The following is a 27,757-nucleotide window of genomic DNA, read 5'->3' on the forward strand; positions in this document are numbered from 1 at the left end:
AAGGTTCGTAAAGTACTCATTTAAGCCGTTTGCTAAGTCTGGGCCTTTTAAGTGTCATCCATTATCAGTGAATTCAAGTTGCATATTCATCAGCCCTTTCAAGTTTAAAGTTGCCCTCTCCTATGTCTCATTATTTAAATAGTTGTGTGTTAACATTGCCAGTAACCTAACGTGGAAGGATCACATAGATTCAATCAATGCAAACGCTAACCCAAAGGTAAGATATATCAGACGAAGCCTTCGCCTTAGCAATACTACCGTTAAATATAGTTACTATGCATTATACATACACTCGCCCGCATCTTCAATGCGCTTCAATTGTCTGGAATATGGCTAATGTCAGGTTAACTGACCAACAAAAAATCCAGCACAACATCGCTGCGCACGTTTCATATTATCAGACTACAACGCCCGTCCAGTGTAACCTACATCAAGTCGCAGCTTAACATGTCCCCACTTGCAACACGCCTGCAGTTGTTTCACCTCTGTTTGTTCCAGAAAGCATTTTATCGCAATCACTATCTTCAAACGCTTTCGATAAAATCACCACCACATATATTCTTACGTATTGACCATGCCTAGAAGGTATGTGTGCCAAGATGGCAAACCATAACCCATTCTGAATCTTTTTGCCGGAATATTGTATTGATTGGAACCGCCTCTCCCAATATATTGTACTACTAGGTGACCCCTCCGGCTTTCGTGCTACACTACTCGACATTTTTAACTGACATTCGTTCTTTTACTACCAGAGTTGAACTGCTTGATTATTGTTGTACTTCTTTGTATATCTGTCCATTTTACTTGCGACTGCTTTTCTCTTTTCGCTCCTGCCTGCTTCCTTCCCTCATGTTTTGAATCCCTGAAGGTAAATATAAATGAAACAAGATTCAATGAAATGTAAGAATATTCGTTTCTTTTTTGTTTAATTTTCCACTCCTGTCGCGCTTCGTCGTCGTCTGGCGTGACGCCAGGTCTCCGCTATTGCCAGTATCAGCCACTTGCTGCGACAAATGATATGGAAAGCATAGAATCGAAATAAAAAAGAATTCTTCCTATAATCCGGCTCCAGCATGCTATTATTTTCTCACATGGAGGGTCTATACGAAATGTCAGTCATTCAGCTGCTTCAGTATCCTGCCACATAATACAAATGTAGGTTCTCTTCAGTCACGCATGTTTAGTACGTCAGAATGTCGACTTCGCAGTGTCGAAAAAGATGTTAGAGCACTGGAACGCGCCACTAGATAGCTTATATAATAATAATAATAATAATAATAATAATAAAAGAGATAATTTACTCACGGTTTTCTCGTCCGCCTTCTCCTGCATTTATGGGAACGTAATAACAATAAGTACGGGAAATTATCGGTGAGTCGTGATTGGTGAAACAGCACGTTAGCCCGTGCAACCTTCAAGCTATGTTGTCACTGGCATTCTTTCGCACTTATACTGGAAGTTCTTAAGATACACGTTTTCGCCAGGTGTCTACAATTTTCGTTGCTTCGGCTTGATAAGACTTCCGACAGCACGTTGTTTGTAGACACTGTTCGCCAACTTGTTGTCCGGTGTGACGGCGACAAATAAAGTGTTTGCCGCTGTCACACGACAAAGTGTTGTCGCCCGGTATTTGGCAAACAAATACCGGGCGCTCATTTGCAAAGCGCTCTGTATACGCCAGGGTGGTTCACACAGACAGACGCTAACCATCCGTGATTGTGAACGCAGAACTTGCGAAGAGCGCCAGCCCACTCTTACGCAGTTCTTACGAACGAAACTCCTCAGATTTTTTTCCACTAATATGTTCTTGCGTAGGAGGAATTTCTCATGGGCCGGCGTTCGTATACCTACGGTTCACAACACTGATTGACTTCGATGACCAGGAGATCGTCGCGGCAATGGCCAATCGCGGACGGCACTTACGTAAAAGACATTTTGCGAATAACGGCCTATAGTTTTTGCTTATATTCTTTGATCTTCCCGGACTTTTCCAGGCAGTTGTTCACACCTCTAAGGCCACGTGGTTCAAATACGTTATACACGAAACCATAGTCTCATCGACTCTACGTCACTCATGGGATTTTCTCCCGTGCGTGGAAAGGGTAACCCGCTTATGAATTTAGACAGCCTATAGTTGACTATACTTGTACAGATGTAAACAGCGTTGCTTACCCGTAGGTTGTTCCTGTAGGCTACTCGCCGCAATGGCCTAGCGTTTATGTTGTTGCGCTGCTAAGCACGAGGTCGCGGGATCGAATCTCGGCCGCGTTTCGATGGGGGCCAAATACGAAAGCACCCGTGTCCAGTGCATGAGGGAGGAACGTTAAATACGTCCTGGTGGTCAACATTAATTCGCAGTTCTCCACTACGGCATGCCTCATGATCAGATCGTCGTTTTCGCTCGTAAAACGCCGGAATGCAAATCGTATATGGCTATCTATAGCTACACATGCTGACCATACTAAAATGGTTGTGTTAGAGTAGTTCGTGTTTTACGGACGACTGGTTAGCATTCACTAAGTCCATCGACATTATTTGAGACGAGGTAAGCGTTAAGCCATTAGTCGACAGGTTGTTCCTGTAGACAGCCTTCGGAGTTCGCAGAAGAAAAAAGAAAGGCGTCTATAGAATTTCCATATAGTGCGAACATTTTGTTGTTGTTCTTTTGCAGGGGCAGTTCTAGCACATTTGCAAGAATACTATGACAGACTTACCGCTCTCCAGAGAAACAGGATCACTATGACGTCACTGACGATATTGACGACGCACTCGACGCCGAGCAATGCGTCGAGCAGGAGCCCGACACGCGCTGCGAAAGAAAGAAAGTGGAATAAACAGTAAATGGACAATGAAGATCCACGCTGCATATACTTAGAAGCAGGTTGCTATCCTACGACGGATGAATATACACGGAGAAAGGGAAAAAAAGTATAGGTGGAAGCGTCACAGGATAAAATTTGAAACAAACAAAAGTCGGTCCATCACGTGGTCATGTCGCGGTATGATTTATTTTCTGCCACATCGTGGTGCTAGCCACGCTCAGCCCACGCCCTCGTGAAGTTAGGACGGTTGCGACAGCAACGTGCGGCTGCCGCGTTCCCACGTTGCAACAAATACGATAAATGTAATACGTTGCAGTAAATAACCAATGTCGCATAATCACATATATCTGTAGAGAACCTGCGCAGGGCGGTCGGAAAAAGCACCCGAACAAGTTAGCATCACCTAGAACCTACCAGTAAACCAGCACACCGGCATTAATCCGCCGCGTGCGGTGTCACGTGTTTGGATGACTGAGAGATAAAGCGAGGAGGAGGGCTTCACGCTGAGTTGCCTTGCCAAGGCTGGCGGCGTGTCGTATTGTTATCTCCTAGCTTGCTTTCTTACTCCTCGTTAACATGCTTAAATAGACATTCCTTCGTCGGTCTATTGGCATTTGTTTGGAGGGAAAAGGTTGACTAATGTGTTGTATCAAATTGAAATCTCAAATTTCCTTTTTTGTATTACATGCGCTGATGCTCCAGCGCCATCAGGTAAGTGTGGTGTCGATGATTTCAAGCCATCTCCCCGAGTTCTGATACGCAGGAAAAGCTACCGGAAGAGGCTGAACTGATTATTCGGTTTCTACGCAGTGCAATTGAAATTTTATGAGACACTAACAGTTCTGAGTTGTTTAACTGTCAAAGTACCCGTCATCGCGTAGAGCTGTTCGTGAGCTGGCTGTTGGGGCCACATACCTTCGTCCTCCCATCTTCTTTAAGCAACTTACCAAGCCTCCATTCGTGCATAAAAAAATTAGTGGTTCGTTACCATAGACCATCAAACTCACTCATGAGTCGACCCACTCAGACTCACCGAGATTCAGACCGACCAGTGAGTCTGAGTTTGAGCGAGCCCGGCTGAGTACAATTTTGGTGAGCCTGAGTCCGAGTGAAGGGGGGCCCCAGCTGATGTTTGGGTGAGTACGAGTCCGACTGATCCCTAAGCAAAGTTATATTTTGTTAGTGAGTCTGAGTGAGTTCCGCTTATTCTGCCGACCTGTGTTCAAAAGTGCAACTTAAACTTACGAATACACAGCGACTTAATATTGCTCTTTAGGTGAGAAAATGATTTTTTTTTTTCTACGCGGTGGAGAGCAATTTTTTTCGATGGGCGATTCAACGTGTGCTCGTGTTTATGCTAAATCCTGTCACATCAACTGGGTCGGCGACAGATAGCTGGCATATAAACATTCGTTCATGGCATCCACCTGCAGCCGCATTTCATCACATGTGTCTCATACGCGTTCTTTCATGGCTTCCACGCAGTACAATTGTGTGATTTGATCAAATGCACACATGGCCGGTATTTCGATGAAGGAAAGTGTGCATTTGCATAAGTGCTAAGCGTAAACAACGTGTCGTTATTCAGTACACTTGTGGGCCGATGATTGAGAGCTGCGCTTCTTGAAACATCGAAGTCTACTGACGTCATCGCATGCCCTACTGCGCACTTACCCGATGAGGTCCGGTGAAAACCGTAGGTGAAACGCACGACTCCAACGATGTTGGGCACCTGCGATTACAGGCGAACGTCTGACATTTCACGATTATCTGAACACACACCCATACAAATGGAAGCATGCGTAGGGAAGAACATATGTCAGTCTTGCGTTATCGAAAATTTGTTTTTACTTACGATATGCATTCCTATCAAGTAGATAGCCCCCCTACGTGATGAGATCATTTCTTCTTCTACGCTTCTTCTTCTTCTTTTTCTCTCCTCTTGTTCTCACTGTGTAAAAGCCGATGATGACGACGACGACGTTGATGATTATGAAAATGATGGAGATTGAAGATATGCGTCGGCGCCTTTCCTGCAGGACTTGGGCCAATAATCGGGGTGTTTGCACGCACTGATATATATAGAAAGGAGTGCATACCCGGTAACTTCGAAAACATTTGAAGGAAATGATTAACCGCTTCCTTCTTTTGCTCTTGGCTGTATGTAAATGAGGGACGTTTATAAAGGTGACTACGTCCGCGTTCTCATGCTTCTACACTCAACAATAAAAGAGCAAGGCGCACGTGTCGCGATTATGGTCTCAGCATCAAGTTCGGAGTTGCTTTCCATATGCGCTGGCACTACTTGAAACTTTAAACAAAGCTGCTCACGTTTATTTATTATTTAAGGCAGTAGCGTTATGAGTGTCAAAGTGGAAAGCAGTGCATGTGTACGAAGTGTGGGAAGCCGCTCACGTGGTAGAGGCAGCGAGGGGATGGGAGAACTTCTGAGCTTGTGTGTTTGTGTGTGTGTGTATGTGCAAAGGTGTATGTCTGCATATGGATAATATAAATGTAGCGCAATTCGCGGTTGTCTGCTGTGGACCGCCGCCAGTCGCACTTCGCACCTCGAAGAGGCAGGACGTGGTTCGAATGAGCTGGCGAACGCGGTGTGAATCATTGATCTGGGATCTCAAAGAGGTGCGACGTAATGGTAACGCATTTTTATCGCATTTACCGCTATATCACTACTGAATTTTTATTTATTTATTTATTTATTTATTTATTGTTTTTTTGTTTTTTTTGTTTTTTTGTTTCTTTGTTTGTTTCTTTGTCTGTCTGTCTGTCTGTCTGTCTGTCTGTCTGTCTGTCTGTCTGTCTGTCTGTCTGTCTGTTTGTCTGTTTGTTTGTTTGTTTGTTTGTTTGTTTGTTTGTTTGTTTGTTTGTCTGTTTGTTTGTTTGTTTGTTTGTTTGTTTGTTTCGTTCGTTCGTTCGTTCAGTCGGTCAGTTGAATCTTACGCGCAACATGCCACTGAATATATTGGAACTGTGGCTGGTACAAAAGTCCGGCGATCCACGCCAGAATCCAAGAAGGTTCATGTACAGCGCCTAGAGCCCACAGCTGGCTTATATTCAAAAAGCTGGCAAAAGAAAATATCCATACGATGGCCCAGTGCCTACAGGACGCGATGTGGTCAGTGCACTACAAAGTTCTCCACAACTGACGCCACCGTGCTCTTCTCGGCGACCGCGCACGAACATTACTTTTGTTACCACGTGATCAGTTTCCTTTTCCTCCTAATTGATATTTTCTGCTACTACTCCGCCCTCACCCCTCACACCATTTGACCGCATCATATCGTCATCATCACGATCACTACGAACTTCATCATCTTTTTCACTGTCATCGACGCCCGGCCAGGACACGAAGAAGAAGTTTCGCATTTACTTGTGAACGACCATGAGCTTTTCACGGGAAACCGTCCTCTGGCTGCTCATTTTCTGCATCGTAAGCTCACCCATTTATCACGCTATAGCGACAGTTTTCAACTAACTTTATCGAATCAGTATCGCAATTGCTGGCCGGACGCAGACGTGTAATTTACGGCCTTTGCTGTGGCGCCGACGCCATCCCGAAACGGTTCAATGAACAAACCCAAATTCGACGACGACGGGGCACTAAGTTTTTGGTGATAAGGCTGTGATTGGGTGCCAGTTGGCTATACATTCTTTTGTGTAAACGCGCAGTTTTGCTCAAAACAAAGAAAGACTTCAAAACAGGACGGAATGTGGTGTGTGTTCCGTCCAATTTTGAATTATTTTTCTTGGTTTTGTGCAAAACTACTTTTTTTTTTGGCCGATACAGTCACTGTTCGGGTGATGTCGTTCTATATTTTGCCGAATTTCTAGCTTTACATTTTCCAAGAATTGATTGCCCCTTTTACAGCGAAGCTGCATATAGCTAGTCGATTCGTCCAGCTGTCCCTCTGTCGCCTGTACGCCGAAAACTTCTCCAGTGCTACTCCATGCGCATGCGCGAAAAAAAAAGAGGTAGAGGCGCGCGATTGGCTGCACCAGTAGTGACGTCGTTGCTCCCTGTCGCAGCTGAGAGTGCGAGCAACAGTTTCTCTCCGGCTCTGAAATAGGTAGGCAACGCGTCATGCGTACTCCTGAGGAGGAGGTGGCTTTCGATCAGCATCGCCGCGAGCAGAACCGACAACGAGAGGTCTACGCCGTGCGATGCTGCAGGCCGGGCACAAGAACGGGCTCGTGTAGTCAATCGCAAACAACATCTGCGTACCGAGGATCTGGCAGCCTACCAAGCCATCGTTTAATGAACCGTCGGGATTACCCAATGATAAACACCGGGGCCGCACGTTTCAGCTTCGCTGGCTAACCATCTGTACGGAGTGCTTGGGCGATGTTTTGTGATAAGCTATTGTAGCGTACTTCCTCTTGCGGTAATGCAACTGTTGGTTTGAAAAATGCTGACCGGCAATCCGGCCAAATTTAGTAATTATGGGCTTTTACGTGCCAAAACCACGATCATATTGTGAGGCACGCCGTAGTGGCGGACTCAAGGAATTTGGACCACCTGGAGTTCTTTAACGTGCACCTAAGTCTAAGTACACGGGTGCTTTCGCACTTCGCCCCTATCGAGATGCGGCCGCCGTGGCCGGGATTCAATCCCGCGTCCTCATGCTTAGCAGCCCAACACCATAGAACACGGCCAAATGAACGAAGCCTGCCCTGTATATACATGCAATCTCTAGCTGAGCTTGCGAAATTGGAGTTCCACAGTTTATAACAAGGGCCGCAAAATTGTTGATTGTTCTTGCTTCTATTAGATTCTTTGACTATAGACAGTATGCATAGACCGTACGTATACAAAAATTACGATGTCAATTTCTTTGGTTTCAAAAAATATGTAGTTCATGTTAACAACCATCTATATGGAGTAGGGATGAGTGAATGTTAGAAATTTTCAACGCGAATCTAATAGTCCTTGCTTATCTGTTCGTATCCGATTCAAGAATTCAGTATTCGAATTTGTCCCATATTAATTTCGTACGAATTGCGGTTGTTGTGCAGATAATCAAGTTCTGTAACAAACACATTCTAGAGGTCAGTTATGCACAATACTTTGCAGCTGTTGAGTAAGTATGTCTCGTTTTAAGCAGGCTATGAGTTCGCTGTCTCTCTTTAGACAACGCAATTTGTTACAATTTATTCATACGCAGCCGACAGCGGCTGCGTATGACGCGGCTGATCAAGGCCGCGTGAGCCTTATCTTTAAAACAACCTGTGATAAGAAGGGAGTCTAGGTGCGCCGAAGGCTGACAGCCTTACACCGCTTAGTTGAATCAATGCTTCGCCGTTTCGGGCGAAACTGCGACTTCCTTTTTTAAAGAGAAGCTTTCGTTGCCTCTTCTCCCGACTTTCCGGGCGCTGCTTCTGTCTTGCTCGCGCACGCCGCTGGGTTTCTTGAGACAGCACCAGATGGTGCTCGACTCCGTGCATTCCGGTCCACATTAATTTCTCAACATTGATTCACAATGGAGGACAAGAACTAGGAAGCTTACAAGCAAGTATGCGACCAGTATGGTGAGAAATACGGCAACAAAGAACGTCAAGCGGAAAGTCAGATAGGCTGAGACAATCTCATGGGTGGCTGCAAGGAAAGGAAACCTGCCATGAGTGACTACTTAAGAGGACAAGACGAATTTAGGGAAGGAACAATTTATGATAACTTAATGAGAAGCACTTTACTTTTCGATGCTAAATCAGGATGCCTTAGAACACGCACTTAAAAGCGAGATACAACGAGGAAGAAGAAGCATGAGCTTGCTGCGGTAAGGCTAGGGAAACGATGGAGCATGTTTTATTAGAATGGGAAGATATCTGCCCAGCGGTCGATTCAGGCAACTCTGGCCTCCTTGAAGCCCTTGGATTCAGAGAAAGCTGGGGGAAAGCAAACATGTAGGCAATAGAGATTAGTAAGAGGCGATTGGGAGGTTTGTGGAAGAAAAGTAGGGAAACGACAAAGGAGGCGTAAAAAAACAAAGTTCCCAATAGGTGTTCAGAAGGCTTCACGATATGAATTCCTCGTGTTTTTTTTTTAATATAGGTAGGGCCTTACGTAGTATAATCAGAATTTATTATAAGAAGTTGGGTCATATTAGACGTATTTAGTATACAGGAGGAGGTCCCATAGTCAAAGACTGTATTGGGACCTCCTGTACAAGAACAGTTATGATAGTTAACATTTCAAAGCAACACTAGGATATAATAAGGAAGTGCGCAAGCAAACAGAAAAGAACGATTACACAGCAAAACACATAATTGATTATATATAATAACAAGGTTTAGCCTACCTCATGGTATCAGGAAAAATGGTGTGTGAAGAAAGTACCAAGAGTTTATTTACAATAACAACAACAAAAGAAAAACAGCGAAAAACACGAACAAAAACCGAATACAATAAACCTTCTCGTTAATCTTTCAGTGATAAATGCAGTATTAGTTCTCTTTTAAATCTGCTGATATTATGAATCATCAGGTTAGATGGTGAAAATGTGATTGATGGTAGCTCATTATTCACAGATCTGTAGAAAAAAATGCCTAGTTTGTGTTTAGTGAGTCCAGAGATGGTAAGGATGTTATTCTCATGTAGTAGGGAATTGGTATTAGAAAAGCGTCGACTACAAGTAATTATTCTTATGGCTTCGTTCTGAAGTATCTGGAGAGATGCAATATGAATATTATAGGTGTTTTCCCAACATATCATGTCGTGAGTAATGTGAGAGTGGACTATTACGTTAAATTGAAAGCAATGTGGTACGTGTGAAGTAAGGGCATGTTTTAAGATGCGTATGCCGTAAGCTGATTGTGATATTTCAAATTACAATCAAGTAGAACACCAAGGAAAGATGAACCTGAACTTGGAGGAAGGCAGTGAGGACCAAAAGTGATAGGTCGAATGGATGGTATGCTTCGCTGATGTGAAGAGCATACAAATTTAGTTTTAGTTGCATTAGTAGATAACATAACATTACACCACCTTAGGATATTTTCCGTCAGTATTTAACTTATTGACGAGAGATGAGATATATTAATTGTGAATACGGGGTGTCATCTGCGTAAAGAACGCATTTTGTGGAAGAAAGGCAATTAGGTAAATCTTTAATATTAATAATTAATAATTAGGTAATCATAAATCGACTGGAGGAAAGCGCGGATTGTGCCCGTGCTGAAAAAGGGTGATACTGCCTTGATTGCTAATTATCGTCCCATATCAATAACTTCCACATGTTGCAAACTTGCTGAGCATATCATAGCTATATATATTATAACTACATAACTACATTTCTAAACGATAACAAGGAACTTACCCCCCATCAGCACGGGTTTCGAAAAGGCTTTTCCACTGTCACTCAGCTAACTTCTGTCATTCATACTTTTGCAAGTGTACTAAATAGCGCTGGTCAAATGGATGTTATTTTTTTAGACTTCAGCAAAGCCTTTGATGTTATTTCTCATGCCAAACTAATTTACAAACTTGAACTTATTGGTCTTCCTAATTTCATAATTCGTTGGATTTCCTCATACCTTTCTCACCGCACACAATTTGTTTGTATTGATGATTGCTATTCAAACCACCTGCCGGTCACTTCAGGCGTCCCACAGGGAAGCGTCCTCGGACCTCTCCTCTTTTTGATATATATCAATGACATTACTAACGTTATAACTACCCCTGTTCAAATTAGATTATTTGCAGGTGACTGCGTTTTATTTCACCAAATTACTTGCCAAGATGATCAAGTTTTACTAAACTCCAATCTTCAGAACATACATACATGGTGTAATAAATGGGACATGAAGCTAAATTTAGAGAAAACAGTATACATGACGATAACTAACAAAAAGGCTTCCTTCTCATTTCCTTACAATATTTCATCTCACCTTCTGACCGAAGTCAGCGAGTACAAGTATCTAGGAGTTACAATAACGAAAAACCTTAGCTGGAATAAACATGTATCAAACGTATGCTCCTCAGCCTTTCGTAAACTCTGCTTTCTTAGACATAAACTAAAACTTGCCCCACCTGAACTTAAAAAATTAACCTACTTTTCAATAATAAGGCCATCACTAGAATATGCGTGCACCGTCTGGGATCCCTACACTAAACGTAACATCGAGGCCCTTGAAATGATTCAACGCAAAGCCGTCCGTTTTATTTTTTCAAAGTATCGTGTAACTGACTCACCAACGGCCCTCATGCGAACTCACGGTATTGAAACATTACAGCTGCGCCGGAAAATTCAAAGACTGAAACTACTTTTCTTACTAAAAAACCATAAACTGTCTATGAATGCAGACCCCTTCCTTAAACCTAACACTACGCGCCAAACACGAAATCATCATGCACAATCATTAACCCCTTACAGTGCTAGGATTAACGCCTTTAAATACTCATTTTTTCCACGCACCATTGAGGAGTGGAACAGGTGTCCGCCAGATCTTTTAACCAGAGCTGATTCTTTTGACTCAATGTTTTCTTCACAGCATTCAATTTGAGAGCCATTTATTTCTACGTTTACTTTTTGTATTTTGCATCTGAGCCTTGTATTTATTGCTGTATTTTGTGTTACAACTTGTACTTAACATTTTTCAATTTTGCTAATCCTGTTCTTTTTGCATATATTATGTATTCGCCCCTCCTGCTTGGGCCTACTTTAGGCCTGCAGTATGTTCTAAATAAAAATAAATAAATAAATAAATAAAATATAAACCAAAACCAGAAGTGGCCCCAGGATAGGGGCCTGGGGCACATCAATGTTAGTAATTCGCTGTCGAGAATAAGCATTAGAAATAGAAACAACTTGAACTCTCTTATGTAAGTAGCTTTTTAGTAGTGAAAGTGCAGGCCCACAAACGCCAATTGCTTCGAGCTTAGAGAATGGGATATTATGATTTATGCCATCAAATGTTTGCGTTAGATCGATAAAAACTTCGGTGGCGAGAAATCCCTCGTCGATTAATATATGTTGGTTGCTCAATAATATGACTGTCGGCTCTTTCATATCTATGGCGATAACCAAACTGGCATGAATAGAGCGTATTAAATTTAGAAAGGTACTTGTTTAGCCGTATTTCAATTATTTCTCAACTTTCCCAAAACTGTAGAATGCAAATGTAGTCATGTAATAATGACCTGTCGCCTTCTCGCAGAACTGGGATGATTTCGCCACGCATAAATTCAGAAGTAAATAAACCCGTCTCGAATAATAAATTAACAATAAAGGAAAGTATGTCTGAAATTAGGTGCACAATTAATTTAGTGTTACCAGGGTACACCTCATCAATTCCATCACTTGCCCCTTTTAGATAACTTATAACAGCAGTGATTTCTTCTGGTGTTGTAGGAACTAAAAAACGTAACGACGAGGTAGACGGTTCATGCTGATGATCTGTGTAGGAAAATGTAAATTCTTATGAAAGAAAAATACTGCTAAAAGCCTCAGCTATATCGGCAGGGGGAATTGAGCTCTACTCCATCATCTAAAATTCTGGATACCTGCTTTAGTCGTGTGTTGCTGTTTAAGAAGGAGTTGGCAATCTCTCATTCTCTTTAGTGCCATTAGCAAGAGCTTCGTGGCGCAGCCGCGCCGCCGCGGCAGCGTTTCACAGTTTTCGCTTACGGCGAGTACTCTGCTTGCTTTCCTTTGCAATATCGGGCTGTGATAGTGTAACATCCTTCGATGTATAGTGTAAACATTGCAGTTGTCCATAGCCCAAAGAGAGCTCTTGGAGCTGGCGTCTCAACAGCGTGCTGGCCACGTGTGCAGAAGGAACACGCAAGCACGCGCCAGAAAAATGACCCTATAGCGTGCATTAAAGCGTCGAGGACACCCATGCCCGAAATAAGCGCCGCGTGGAACACGAGCGCCTTCGCTACACAGCGAAACATGGTGCACACCGTGAATGTACATACACAATGTATACATACAATTGTAATTATAATTGAAATGCGTACAACTACGTAATTCAATTAAAGTTTAACACATCTGCCACGATGGCGATGTGCCATGCGAGCCAATGATAATGCTAAGCCCTCTCAGAGAATATGAACGATGACGCACAACAACGCGTCAAGCAAATACGTCTCCCCGTGTGTTGTGTAAACTACGCAGACAAACACCAGTGGTTCGTGCAAAGTAACGTTTAACAACTCGCCACTCTCGTATTAGACTAAACGCTGAAGAAATCGCAGATTCACCGCCGATATCACCGCTAATTATCGTCAGTCAACGCAAGCACCATACAATGCTTCGCTTACATCGACTCCCACAGTGCGTGGGATCCGCCGATATTAAGAAAGCCTTAGACGGCTCATTCATAGGCAGTCGGATTCTCCACCATTGGTGGGAGTCAAACCCACAATCTTGGCCGTTAATTAAAGCAAATTAGGCAATCAAGTTCTTTAAGAACCGTGAAGCCGAGGCGAAGAAGCGTCAACATTACCTATGTTGTTAATTAAGTCAAAGTTAATCAAGGTACACTTAATTAGGATAGAGTTAATTATGGCTCTCGAACCGACGACCTCCAAGTTGAACCCACTTGGAGATATGCGCGAACCGGCCATATCTCCAAGTCGGATTCTAATCGCCATCGCAAACGTCGAGAGTGGCGCCCATGAGCTTTGTGGGAATCGAGCCCTCGACCTTTGGTGGGAGTCGAACCCACCTGGATACATATGGCCTAGCCGGCCGTGTCTCCAAGGTGTATTGGAATTGACGCTGTGAAGGTCCTGAGTCGAACACACGACCTTTGGTGTTAATTAACGCGAAGTTGATTAAAGCACTCGAACCCACGGCCCAACATGGATATATGGCCGAATCGATCATATTTTCAAGTCGGATTCCAATTGACGTCGTGAAGGACGACATTCGAACCCACTACCTCTGGTGTTAATTACGGCGGAGTTAATTAAGGCACGGTTAATTAAGGTAGATTTAACTAAGGCACTCGAACCCACGAGCTTTCGTGGGAGAAAACAACTAATAGGAAGCAAGAACGCATTAGAATAAAAATGTCAAGTAATGTAATGAATGTCTCGTGAACGGGCAGGCTTTCGCCTTCATCCGCTTCAGCGTATTTCTTTTTTTATCCCTCAGCTATTTCCTTCTTTAAAAAATTTGAATATTTGGTAATTGATATGATATTCGATGGTCGTCTTTACTTAGTATTCGCAATCGACTGGGTTCGGAAATAATTGTTGGACCAACGCTCAAAATTAGACAATCTGTAGCAGCAACAGAAAAAATCGTCTGCATTCTTTCTGTCCATTGCGCTATTTTAATGTGTGTTTATGACTGACGTGGAATGGTGTTCTGTTCGCTTTGCAGAACCACCAGGCGCGCTTATTACTAAAACTTGAAATTTATAGCGTTTCAGCTACCCGTTCCGGTCGTTCTAAAAACGCAGCGTAATACAAGGTGGTTATGTCTGTCGGCAACGCATTGTTCGTAACGTTCGGCATTAGGAACTGTGCAACGTAGTCACCAATAAACTATTTATTTACCTAATACTTAGAAAACATTTTGCGAATTAGTTTGTTAAAGAGAGAGGGGGGATCGATAGACAGAGAAGAGGAAAGCCTGCTTGCCGCATGTATGGCACGCGGCTGACACCTGAACACCGACCGGTCAGCCGTGTGGTTATGAAGGAGAGCGGGCGGAAAGATTGCAGAGATAGGAAGGAAGAGAGCGCTTTGGAGCTGTTACCACTGCCAGCATTTACTGCTCTGCCGACGCTATAAACGGTGGCAACCTAAGAATTACAAAGAAGCTCCACCCACAGAAACGCAGTGGACCTGCTCTTCACCTCTGCAAGAGAGCTGAGCCATCTGGAATCCGCCCACAGCTTAATGACGTTGGTGGGCTAACGTAAATGCTTGGCTAACAAGGAAATGGAGGATAGTTGTTTCAAAATAAGTATTACCTCTGGCTGAGCAGTGACATCAGGATCACCTATAAAATGTACCTAGATGTTCAGGTTTCATCTTGAAACCAGTGGCACAAACGTCGATCTTATTTCGCAGTGGCAGGATCGAAGCCGGGGAATGGTGAAAAGATGTCCTACATACGTGCGGTATATAGGAATCCGAAAAGTATATGGCACTAGCTTTTCGTCACAAAGACGCAGCAGATAGGGTCAATATCGATATAAATTTGTGCGCGCTTACTGGGGCCCGCCAACGCGTTTCTTTCGCTCTTGTAAAACGCGATCGACATCTCTGGTTTGGATAAAGCACCACATGCTTATATTTCGACAACGTCGTTGATTAACTTGATCCATTGGCCGAACACAGTGACTTATGTTAGTTTGTGTCATAGCAATAATTTTGAGTCTAGTGATCTTTGCTTACTAGTAGTGAACACGCTTCTTCCAAGCGGGATGGTTACGCGGAGGTCGGCCACCTTGTTCACCTAATTAAGAATGATCAATGGGGCAAGTCATGTGTACTCCGTGCTTTAAAGAACCAGGTTGAACAGGTCCACGAATTAATTTTCAAATCAGCTGTCTGGGGGCACTGGTCAGCAAACCAACAACCTACTAAATGTTGACAAGCTGGCGATGCTACAATTGCAACCTTGTTTAGCGGTGCCTCATTGGCAGATTTCCCGCTATATATGGGTCCATGCTTTAAACCACGTGACTGATCTGGACGAATAGAATCGCGAGGAGTGCTGCATGGAAAGTTCACGGGCATCACTGCGCTTTCTTTGGGAGCATTTGCAGTAAACGTAGTTCTTGTTCTGAAAATCAGGGTGTACGAAGCTGTGTTAGAGGGGCGAAACTGAACAAAATACCCCGTATTTCCGCCACTATCTACATAAATATTGGAGGCATTCATTGCCAATACGCTCGGGAGCTGCTAGAAGTTGCACAAGTGGTCACGCGTTTTGCGCTTACCTTTCTCACCGTCTATTGCAGGCTGCCAACTGCTACAACATCGGCAATTATGTGCTTGGTCACTACAGAGTTTTTGGACGTGAGTCCGTTTCTAACTCTCTTTAATGCTAAGCCATATGCCACTGTATTTTTTACTATTGTTTTATGCGTTTGAATGTCTATAGCTTTATTTTAAAGATGCTACGCACGAAAATGTACTACATAAACTCAGTTCTGGGGTTTTACGTGCCAACGGCAGAATATTATTACGAGACGCGCCGTAATGGGAGACTCCTGATTAAACTTGACCGACTGGGGTCCCTTAAGCTCAACTAAATCCGAGTACACGGGCGTTTTTGCATTTCGTCCCATCGAAATGCGGTCGCCGCGTTCTGAATCGAACCCGCGACCTCGATCTCAGCAGCGCAAGGCCATAGCCACTGGACACCTCCTGCGGGTGCGAAAACGCGCACGGCATGTTGTCGGACATAAACAATTTCAAAGAAAGTGGTGTGGAGGGGGGGGGGGGGGGGGGGGAGTGGGAGGGGGTGATGGAGGGCTTCAGGATAAATATAGAATACTGACAAGCTCCCCCTCATCCCCCTTCCCTTTTTTTTCTGTGGAAAATAAATACCATATTTTCTTGTCTATAGTCCGCACCGTACGTATAGTACTTGAACATATTTTGTTAGGCACGCATCACGTTCCCCAGTAGCTAAGAGCAAAACCTCAAGAATTGTGAGGGTTCCAAATGCGATCTGAGGTTTCTTGGATCTTTATTCATAATTGGTGTGCTTCAGGTTTTTACCAGGCAATGGTGAGGACATACTAGTTCTACAGTGGGTCAACTCGATATCTGAAATGTTTGGCCTCGACATCTATACTTTCTTGCCTGTGAAGATTGTTTGTAAGCACATTCACGCAAGGTAACTTCTCCGTTCAGGACCGAAGCGTGACGTCACCGCCCCCGCCCCCGCTGTCAATGTTCCTTGCGTCCTTATAAATTATCGTTTCCAGAAGCTTCTCCGGAACATTTAAGAGATCCACTGGTTTCCACACATGGTCCCCTTGGTTCTCCAACAACTGGAAGAACCTAAGTGTACTCCAGCGGCGGCTGCGTACGACGCGGCTGAGCGCGCCCACGCGGGCCTACCTTGAAAGCGGCGCGCGATGAGAACAGAGTCTAGGTGCACCGAGGGCTGATCGCTTCGTGTGCACGGCGTTCTGGCCGCTTAGTTCACGTTGTAGTGAGTGGCAGCACGAAGGTCGATTCGCTCGCTGCTGCTGCCGCTCTTCCTCATGCCAGCATTTCGACAGCGGCTGTCCACGCTCATTAAACGCGATGTGTTTCTGTTTGCCTGTGCGCGCGTGACACCATGCCTTAGTTAGGAAGTGAATGTTTCGAGTTTATATGGCAGATAAAACAACTATCTTTATTTCTTATAGGTGTCGACTTATTTGCTATTGTAATCGATGCTTCGCATTTCGGGCGAAACCGCGGCTTTTTTTTTTATCGTTCGTGTAGCTAACAAGGTGCGACAACACCCGCCTGCGGCCGGCTAGCTCCCTTTCCACCAACCCCCTCTCCCCGAAAAAGTTCCTGGCCATGTCATTGCTTTTTGCTAAAACTAAAATAAAGGGCATAAAGTTTGAGTATAACAAGGAAACTTCATGCAACAGGGATGAAGCGCAACGTTGAAAAATTAGGAGCACACTTCACCTGGAATATTATATTCTATTTGAGATTAGAAGAAAAACAATGAAGACTGACACGTCGCGTAATGCGTTGAACAAAACGTTCTGTATGGGTTTGGTGGTCCATGAAAGTAACAGAATAGGTCTTGGGGGAAGGGAAACGCAGTGGAAGGAAATATACTATTGTAGGAAGCGTAATGAGATTAGGAAACCTAAAGGCGTAGGCTAGAGTTAGCTGACAAGAGATGGTTGTAATGGCACATTGCTGGTAGGTACCTTTCTGCAGTTAGCACAAAATAGTGCTAACTGCAGAACTGGTGATGGTAACTGGTAACTGGTTATGGTGACGAAACGGAAACTGTCGCCCCATGGTTCCACCTCTTCGCACGCTGATGCTGTTGCACTCCGCTTCTTGTTACCCGCAAACTGGGACAGCTCGTGGTTTCATCTTCGACGTCTTGCTCTGCGTTGAGACAAGTGTCAACCTGGTGTCCGACATCATGCTGCTCAAGGTGCTCAATCAACCGGTAAGCACTAAAGGATATCGCAGCGTTTGTTGTAAATACAGGGAATTTCTAACAACGGCGTTCTTATCCTAACTATTCATCCCCCACGGCCTTCCCCGCGTGCAAAAGGAGTATGTTTACTCTTTTTGAAAACAATAGTAAGCCTATAAAAAAATGGGGAATATTAGGGGAATTTTCGTAAAGGGAAGTCAAATGTGCAATAAGCATGCTCCCTTCCGCATTTAGGGTCATTAGAACTCCTTTTTCTTTTAGAAAGAAATTCGAGCTCGTATGCGAAACAGAAAGCCTGCGCAAGATATAACTGCCGTGTTCGTTGGGCACTGCAGATAGAGTAACAAGACTTCGTAACCATGGCAACAATACGTAGGACCAAATAGCGTGAGACGCGGGACACAGCAATAGCGTGTGCGTTGTGCTAACTTTGGCCAATGTTTTGAATACACGAAAACGCTATAGCAAAACGCAACTGAACATATGTCGTTGACCTTATTTTATCGCAAGTCAAACAAATTTGCATTCAGTTTTGTAATACAGTTGGTCAATATAACTTGCGAAATTTAGCAAGTCCTAGATGAATGTCCAGAGAAAAGGTTGCAGTGTGTTCTTGAAAACGACCGATCCTGCACTATCATTCCTACCTATTACGCAATAATTCCTTTTTTCTTTCGCGTAATGAATACCCGCAAGAAAAAGCATGTGATGCTCTGCGTCAAGTAAGTTTTCGTTGCGTCAGCCCGTTTAATAACGCTCACAATTCGTCAGCCAGAGACTCCGCTCAGTACCCGGCAAACTGTTCATTCCTTTGATCTATCGGCTTTTCTGTAATATTTCAGGCTAACCCTACCCAGCCGGGTGCCCCTCATGTAAGTACATCACACCGCTTGAGTTTTGGGACAAGGAGAACAAGAAAAAAGGTTTTTTTTGTGTCGGCGATGGTACGACGACCTTGCGAAAAAAAGAAAGTATCAGTTTGCTCAAAAAGTGGAGGAACCCTTGCGATTAAATCATTCCAATATGGTGCCACATGCATGTGACGTTATCATAGGGCAGAATTTGTGCGTTGTCGATTGTGTTTCAAATTTCGAAATGATAAAAGTAGATGCTGTCAGCGAGCGAGGACATGGCGTGTGAAGGGAATAGGAAAGGCTGTTGGCTGCACCGTGACTATTCAGCTCCCGATCAGTAAAGGCGCAAACATTAGTCAGCAGCATGGGAAAGGAAGGATAAAGATATATGTTGTTGTGCCATTACCACCAGCCCGGATTCCGAATCTTCAAGATGCAGAATTTATCCTGCGAGCGCCCTTTGGACAAACCCGGGGCTGCGCCGAAAGGCACAGCGCCCTAATTCTCCCTTGACAAGTCAAGATGCTGAGCCGTCAGGCAGCGGTGTCATGCGGAGAAGCATCGGCGAGCAACATGTTCAAACGTGCCGCCAAGTGCCAGACAGCCCGGCGCGTACCTCCCCTTGCCTGGAGGTCACCGCGCCCGCCAACTTTGAACGGGGTGGCCAGCGCGGTCGCTGGTTGGACCTCTCGGACGACCGTCGAGTGCTCACTTTGTATTGGGCCGTTTGAGTGACAATGGTTTCTCGGGGATTATAAAGCCGCGAGGCGGCCGCCTGAAAAACCGGATCCGCCGACCCACCGGGAACGAGTGCCGCTCTCGACTGGAGTGAGATGTGTCACGCGTTTTCGCCGGACGTCGCCGTGCGGGAACAGTCGCGTTTGCTGTGAGCTCTCGGGCCCAGTGCCGATCCATTCATGTCCTGTATAATGACCTGTATATAGTGTATAAAGTCCCTTTTGTTATTCTCACCGACGCCTGACTCGGAGTCTTCGCTACCAACGCTCTGTCACGAAACGCGTGACGAGCGCTACGGGACCACCTCAAAGTCGTAACAGTGGTGGCACCGGTGCAAAGTCGTAACAATGTGCAGAAAGGGCAAAGGTTAAGTTGAAGCCTCTTCGCGCAGAAGCTGCCGACAAAGTGCTAAACGCAGTCGGATTGAATACAAAGCGCGGGAAATTCTGCTGTGTCATCGCCGCAGAGCAAAGCAGACGAACTATCGACGTCATGCGATGCCAAGCCATAAATGCGCTTGAAAGACGTTTCATGTGGTTCCCCGCTAAGGACTTGTAAATGATCACAGTGTCAATAAATAAAAAAAGATGCTTACCACCTTTCGGCCCCTTCATTAGCGCAAGGGTCCAAGTCGGCAAGAGAAGGTTATGAAATTTCCGTTAGTAAAAGATGGCGCTCTCTGTTACACATGAGCATTTGTCAAATGAACGCTGCTTTTTTTCGCTATGTGTGCGTCCACGTTCGCAGGCCGAAGTGGTGGAGACGTTGCGCAAGTTCCTGACGTTGAACACCGGAACCATAGTGTTTTGCTGCGTAGTCCACATAGCCGCATCCCACTACACAGCTCAGAACGTAAGTGTTTCGAAAGATAACCACCGCACTTCAGTGACACAGCGCATAGTTTACATTCACATTCCATTCATTTGCTCCTGAACACTTATAGTGCCGCTGCAATTCTCTTTTATGACGATAAAGAAAAAAGAAAGGCTACTGCGGTCTGTAAACAATGCTGCCATGAGCATGCGTGCCAAATAATATTCAGCTGCATACAGCAGGAAGCCCACAATGTCTCACAAAAGATGACTCGCCCTCTCCTGCGGCTCGTCGTGGCGCCCTCTATAAAGTTCAGCCTATGATGTCATAGACCAGCGCGACAGCCCATAGCGTACGTCATGACCATGACTTATCCCGGAACGCAAGCTCGTGCATGCATACGGCACCCTCCCCATTTTCTTGCCAACGGGAAAGCAGGAGTTAAGTCCTATTTACGCTCGAGCCGCACGCCGCACCACCCGCCTGCCGCACGCGTGCGGTCGTGCGAGAAACTGCACATGTCGCCCGCACGCGTGCGGCAGGCGGGCGGTGCGGCGTGCGCTCGAGCGTCGTTCCGCCTGCCCTGTCACCGCTTCTACGCACTATCTTTGTCAGACACCAACCTCGAAGGGTTATCGTAAATGCACCGTCTCGCGGTAGCGGCACATGCTAAAGTAGCAGAGATACATCTGAGAGTGCTCCTCGAGCGTACAAGAGTGGATGCATGAGCTTGATGTATCGTTGCCCGATGGCATCGCTTTTGGTGCTTTTAGGTTTAGTTTCTCAAGTATATCGTGAGCAACTTGAACCTGACCCACCCCATTGCAGGTCCGCGTGGAAGGAGCTAGATCCGTCAAAGAAGAAAATGATGTGCGGGTGAGCTAAAACAGATTTGAATTCTTCTCGGCGCTGCTTGAATTATTGTCTTTAACTGCCCTGCGGTTTAGGCGCTTAGCCTTCGCAACTGCTTCGAACATGTTCCGCTTCTTTGTTGCTGTCAAGCAGCTTCTGGAAGCGCGCTACGTTTCATTTCTTTCTCTCGAAGTATCGTTATAGGCGTTCCTACTAAGACTTTTAGCAATATTTAAAAATAGATGTTTTGAAATAAAAGGGCGGTTCCTTCACAGACCTTCCTCTAGCGTTGTCGACCGTGGGGGCACGGGGGATATACGAAGTAATTAGTTGCTAACGGACAAAAAATCCGATAATTATGTTTCGAACTCTTAATGTGAGCGGGCCCATTGTAATCGCCATATTGAAGCGTGCATTCCGTACAAGTCAAGTCCTTTGGATCTGGGAAAATGCGATTACCGGCGGAAATGTGGAAGGACGAAATTCGGCTATCAGAGCGCGCGATACCGAAACCGGAAGGCTTCAGCGCGCGCGTAACGGCATCTCTCGAGGCGACTTTCTGCTCACGTCACCCAGCGAAGGGCAGCTAATACGTTGCAAGTCGCCGCTGGGTGACCTAAGCAGAACGGCGCTCACGTCCTCAGAATGAAACTCAAAGGCAACTCTGACGGTGAATTTCACTACGCCACCGCTGGTATCGCCTTCGCTAAACTTCGGCGCCGTGGCAACTTCGGCTAGGGAAAACATTGAGTGTGACATACGTACCCTTCTAAGGTAGATCACTGCCTGGTACCACTTTATTTTCGCGCCTGCTAACAACTAAGAGGCCGTAAAGACATTGCATTCCTACAAACAAGCTTATTATGAGCATCGACTTGCACACATAGGAGAACACCACAATAGACAGACTCGGAAAGTATGTATACATAGTACTAAGGCACGTGTGTTGTTACACTGCGTTGCCCCGCACTGGAGCAGCCAAAAAATGGAGAGGTGGATTAATTTCTTTTTTTATATGCGTTGCCATAAAGCTCCCCTTCCCACTTTGTTCTTTTCGTCGTGCTCAGTGCTGCACCTTGGCGAGTTCTTGCGCGCGTGGATGCGTGTTAGCTCTTTCTTGCATCTTGTCGTTTGATCTCTTGTTTTGTATTAAATTTGCAGCCGCATGCCTAAACTTCACCTAGGCCAACCTCCCCACCTGTCATTAAAGTTTCTCTTACCAGCGCACAGTTATTTTCGCTACTGGTTGATACTACGGTTTACTTGTGATACATTCTTGGGATACGCAATATGTGTGCATGGTGGGTGGGCTATGCGGTGTGAATGACGTGAGGCGGCAGTGCGTGTTCAGCAGACTATTGCCCTAGGTTAGTGGCATGGCATAAAGCAGCACCAACATTTTGAGCAGTTTGGCTCACAGGACCCAAATGGAAAATATCATATTTTTTTCCCCAACACTATATTTCAAGCATATACAACGCACTGAGATTTGCTGAATACGTTTGAATTTCACCGCTAACGCTTTCCTTTTTTAATTTCAACACTTCCTTTTCGGTGGTCCTGTTCGTACAGCGCGGAAACCCCCACTCTAATGTGAACAGCAGTGTCTACACACAGTTCCTATTTGTCATACTTGCAGGACCTTGTGTTTTACGAATTGGCCGTTTACTACTTGTTTCTGGCTGCAGTAAAGGTAAGCCAGAATTTTATTGACAAGCAAACGTTCAGAAGCGGAAGCTCGCTACCATTTAGGCGTGAATAACGGTCAAAAACATGACGTTGTAAGTCCCTGTCTTTTTCTTTTATGTCTGATTTCGGGGCAGAAATTTTATAATGTCTGTTAAGTTTGCGAGCTTGACGTACTAAGTTTTCTAAGCGTAACGATCCGTCTAGTTTAATTTCTGTAATAGTCTCTTACATAACAGGCTGCTTTATAATCACCTCAGTAGATTCTTAGTCTTCTTCCTACATCACTACTTTTAATTTCATAACAAACAGACAAACAAAGCGTCGAATAAGACGTGCTAGAATAACGGTTAAGTTACTCAGCCGGTAACTGATTCATGCCCAGTGAACTACGTTAATTTCCCGATCGGTCAGTGGCGTTGCCCAACAGTGTTCTCGAAAGAGATACTAGTGACCTATTTCATTCGCAATGTAAAACTGAGAAAGTCAGAGTAACAGGTTTTCAAATCCAAGTACGCCATAAAATATTATTGCGCAGTAACTATACGGACACTTGAGGCTCCTATCTCCCATCGGTGTCGCCGTCGCCATCGCCCCGAGGATCAGTATAAAGTCCAAGGGCGATAAAGTCGTCACCGCGCGCCGTATGTTGTATGCGCGAATGAAAGCGTACGAGGGTCGGCTCAATCTCATGCACGCGAGGGAGGAAAGGGGGGAAGAAGCGTGCCGCCTTCCGTCGCGCGCAAGGCCCAGGCAGCCGCGCGCGCCCCCCTGAGCCACTGTATGTTGAAAGTCATCTGCGACGGGGACAGAGTCCGCCGTGCGCTGTTTTTGCGGCTTAGTTCGCGTTGAAGCGAGAGGCAACGCGAAGGTTGATTCACTCGCTGCTGCTGCCGTGCTTCCTCACGCCAGCGTTTTGACAGCGAGTGTCCGCGGTCATCGAGTGGCGTACATATTTTTGCCTGCGCGCGCATGGCACTATGGCCGTTAACTTAGTTTGTCAGGGAATGTTTAGAAGTCTAACGGCCGATAAAACTACTGTCCTTATTTCGTATAGCTATCAAATAATTTCCTATCATAACCGATGCTTCGCCTTTCCGGCAAAACTGGGACTGTTTTAATTATAAACTTTAGACCGCCAAGGACAATGGCGCACCTGACGCTAGTGGCAAGCTCGCAACAAATAGGCTCCTACAACGGATCGATTGCTCTTACTTAACGCAAGCTGGCCCAAAGAGTTCTGACTCGTTTTCAGTGTTACACCGAGGGCGCCAGGAGAGCACGTAACAACGCCTAAATATTAGGTCGTACGACAAGAGCCACGACACGAAACGAATATCGCGAGTTCCGCTCGAAGCGCGAAGCTCTGACAGCCATACCAAGGTTTAGCGCGGAGCTTGAACTCCTCGGATTGTGTTTTAACTAAACGTGGGTGCACCAAAATTTCTGGCACTCTTAAAAGCCTTAACACGCCGTCCATTGTAATGGCGTTGAACAGGTGCCACTACGCAGCACGTGAGGAGCGGTAACCAATGAAAATACATCAGTTTCAGATAGTGATCACTATGGCTTTGCTATTTTTTTTAATAGTCTTAGACGGCTTCAGATAACAGGAATTGGCTATGACTGAAATGTTTCATTAATTTTGTTTGCGCGCTAAATACTAACAAATACCTGAGGAATAATTTACTGGACAACATAGAAAGTGGTTTTTCCAAGTTTGGTGGTTAAATAGTATAGCAGATACCTCGCATATGCGGCATACCTGTCCCACTAATTACCAACTTATGTCATTGACACCCGTTCTTAGACATATAATATACTCGCACCTCATTGAATTTCTTGAGTCCAATTCCTTCTTCAGTATTTATCAGCATGGATTCCGTAAAGCAGTTCCGTGCGAAACGCCATTGCTATGTTTTACCGACGACTTGTTTATTAACGCGGATCATGACTTTGATACTGATTGGATATATTTAGATTTTGCTAAAGCATTTGACTCCGTCTCACACAATCAACTTATCTTCAAGCTTAATCAACTTAACATAGACCCCAATGTACTTGCATGGATTAAGGAATTTCTCTCTCACCGTAGTCACTATGTGACGGCTAATGACTTTTGTTCACCTAATTCTGCCGTAACATCTGGTGTCCCGCAAGGGTCTGTTTTGAGCCCTCTGCTTTTCTTGATTTATATTAATAATCTTCCTACTTGCCTTTCTTCCTCAACTGTCCGACTGGTTGCTGATGACTGTGCAGTTTACCAGAAAATTACTAACCATGCCGATTATCTCAACCTGCAGCACGATATAGATACATAGGGTATTTGAATGGTGCAGTAAATGACACATGACACCTAATACAACTAAACGTAAAGGTATGCAAGTTTCTCGCCAAAGCACTAATCATTGTCCGCGTACTTACTGCCTCAATAATATTCCATTACCATCTGTTGACAGTTATAAATACCTTGGTGTTCACATTTCTTCTAATCTTTCCTGGAATGCGCATGTCGAATGTGTAACTAACAACACGTTGAAACCTTTTTGATGCCCCATCGTCTCTGAAGTTATCACTTTACGAAACCTTGGTACGGTCGAAATTAGAATACGCGTGCGCCATATGGGATCCTACTCAGACTACACTAATTCAAACTCTTGAAGCCGTTCAGAACCGCGCAGCACGCTTCATCTTATCGAATTATTCACGTCATTCCAGTGTCACATCTATGAAGAAAACCCTAAACTTGCCTGACCTTTCGTTGGGTCAAAAGTCATCTCGCCTTAACCTTTCTAATAAAATCCATTATTGTAGCAACGATTTGAGGGACGTTCTGTTTAATCCACCTCATTATATATATTCAAGGACCGATCATCGCTTCAAGGTGTGTCTACCGTCTTGTCGCACGAAATTGTGTGGGCTCTTTCGTTCCTATAACAAGCGTCGCATGGAACCGCCTTCCCTCCACAATCGCCAGCATAACTAACGACCATGAGTTGGAGATCGCTTTACAAGATGCCTCGCAATTCCTTCCCCCACTCCTTTCTGTAGTGCACTTGGGCCCTGAAGGGATTTTTAATAAATAAATAAATAATAACCATCTAACCATGCCACATTCATATGCACAAATATACGGGAACATCACGGCGACGCCGACAGCGGGAATGCTTCTTGAGTGTTCATACATATGCTATCGTAACAAAAGCAAAAAAGACCTCGTGGCGGCAAACCTGGCGGGCTGCCAGCCGTCACTGCTTGGCGTATGTAAGATTGAGGCTCTAATAGGCGTGCCACGAGATGAAGTGCAACAACAACTCGGCGTTCAGTCCTGCACTAGAGTTCCACTCGCAGCAAACGAAAGGCTGGGTGAGCTTATAACCTGGTAAAAGTACGTCACTACGAAACTGGACAGAAGCACTAGCAGTTCAGAAGTCGGAAAGTTCTCGTTAAACGACCCCTGGGTATGACAAGTTTAAGCAATCCTACCGCAGTGCTCCAGCGTTGCATGTTGCCGCATAATCGCGTTCTTTCGACGTGTACGTAGTTTGGTCCGAAGGTCTTGTACGCACTTTATTAAATGCCTCTATTGTGGCTCTCAGCTGAAACTTCTTCCTGCTTGGCCATTATTTCTGGTTCCTGCGAAACATCAGCCTTGCTTGTGGTCTACGGAGCTCAGTTGTCATCTTAAACGATTGGATCCTTGCTAGAGGGAGCCCTGCCCACCTGAAAGTAGCGATCTATACAACAACCTGCCTGTTATAAAACGCTAAAGTGTAAAAACATTTACTTACCCAAAGCGCCCCTCCTAAAGCCCTGCAGAGGTTTCTTTTTATTTGTTTTTGTTTATGAAACGTTCTGCTACCTCGCTGTCTCCCGGCCTGTGTGGTAAATTCAGATTGATGAAGAGTGTGTCTGTGCATTCTGTGTCCCGTTCCCTGCATCTGTTTTCCTCTATGCCAATGACAAATTCATATTTCAGGCTATCATCTTGTACCAAATCTACGGCTTCTACAAGGAGTTGAAGGAGAACCCGGCCGTCGCGAACGTTGTCCTATTCTTCAATCCGCTGGGCGCACTGAGACAGCCCGTCATTTTCGTCAACGTGAAGGCACCGGCCGCGGCGACGACGACGACGACAACGCAGTAGAAAGCGCCATTCGTATAGTAATTTGTAACAGATTTTTCGATACATAAACAATATATCTTAGTACGTGTGACTACGAGTTGATTGTTTCCCAGATTTGTCGTTTCTTGTGCCATGTTGCATCGGGCACGGCAAGTAGGCCACTACGCTAAAGTAACTGCCAGGCGCTACTATATATCAGGCTTAGCACATACCGTACAGTCTTACCAGCGCTGACGTGTATAGATATGCTGTGACAATAAACACGAGAGTATATGCTTAATCTAGTTTCACACAGTTTCTACTGCGTGGAAGCTTGACCTTTTGAATTGTGGTCTATTAACTTATTGGAGCACTCGTTCACGAACAATGGTCGTGAACGAATGTTCGCGAGCGTCGGTTCTTCTAGCAGTCGAGCTTCGGGCAACTGTTAGATCTATATCACTCTTACTATCGTTTTACACAACTTTCACTAGGTGGAATATTTTTATCTCTTTCTAAATATATATATATATAGGTTCCGCCAACTAAGCGGCACATATTTTCAAATGTGCAGCTTATACAAAGTGAAACTTAAACAAAATTAGCGGTGCAACAACGACGCTGGTTACATCTCGGAACACTGTGGTCAACCATGCCGCGCAGTAGAAACGTTATTGTAATAATCTCCACTGTATAGCGGATACTTATGCATATGTTAAAGCGATAGCCTTCTTTGGCTATCCCCTCCACCCAGTCTGCAATCTGCAGGTTTATGGC

The 27,757-nt window shown here is 44.9% G+C and overlaps 1 protein-coding gene across 3 annotated transcripts; it reads left to right on the forward strand.

Moving 5' to 3' along the window:
- Positions 1-4,828: 4,828 nt before the first annotated feature.
- On the forward strand, positions 4,829-27,085 carry LOC126546568 (uncharacterized). 3 transcript variants are annotated; one of them, XM_072287186.1, is made up of 8 exons: positions 4,829-6,270; positions 15,762-15,819; positions 17,850-17,941; positions 18,775-18,804; positions 20,272-20,376; positions 21,166-21,213; positions 22,829-22,882; positions 26,855-27,085. In XM_072287186.1, exons 1-8 carry the CDS (start codon positions 6,223-6,225, stop codon positions 27,020-27,022), a joined length of 603 nt encoding a protein of 200 aa, XP_072143287.1. In that variant the 5' UTR covers positions 4,829-6,222; the 3' UTR covers positions 27,023-27,085. The 3 variants fall into 3 exon arrangements, with proteins under 3 accessions (XP_072143287.1, XP_054918542.2, XP_072143288.1); XM_055062567.2 differs by lacking the exon at positions 22,829-22,882; XM_072287187.1 differs by lacking the exon at positions 18,775-18,804.
- The last annotated feature ends 672 nt before the right edge of the window (positions 27,086-27,757 follow it).

The sequence above is a fragment of the Dermacentor andersoni genome, chromosome 3 (assembly GCF_023375885.2).
Source record: "Dermacentor andersoni chromosome 3, qqDerAnde1_hic_scaffold, whole genome shotgun sequence".
NCBI classification, from domain to species: domain Eukaryota; kingdom Metazoa; phylum Arthropoda; class Arachnida; order Ixodida; family Ixodidae; genus Dermacentor; species Dermacentor andersoni.

Coding starts and splice junctions, on each gene's coding strand:
- LOC126546568 (XM_072287186.1), top strand. CDS start 6,223: ATGAGCTTTTCACGGGAAACCGTCCTCTGGCTGCTCATTTTCTGCATC. Junction 15,820..17,849: donor TCACTACAGAGTTTTTGGAC/GTGAGTCCGTTT, acceptor AAACTGGGACAG/CTCGTGGTTTCATCTTCGAC. Junction 17,942..18,774: donor TCAAGGTGCTCAATCAACCG/GTAAGCACTAAA, acceptor GTAATATTTCAG/GCTAACCCTACCCAGCCGGG.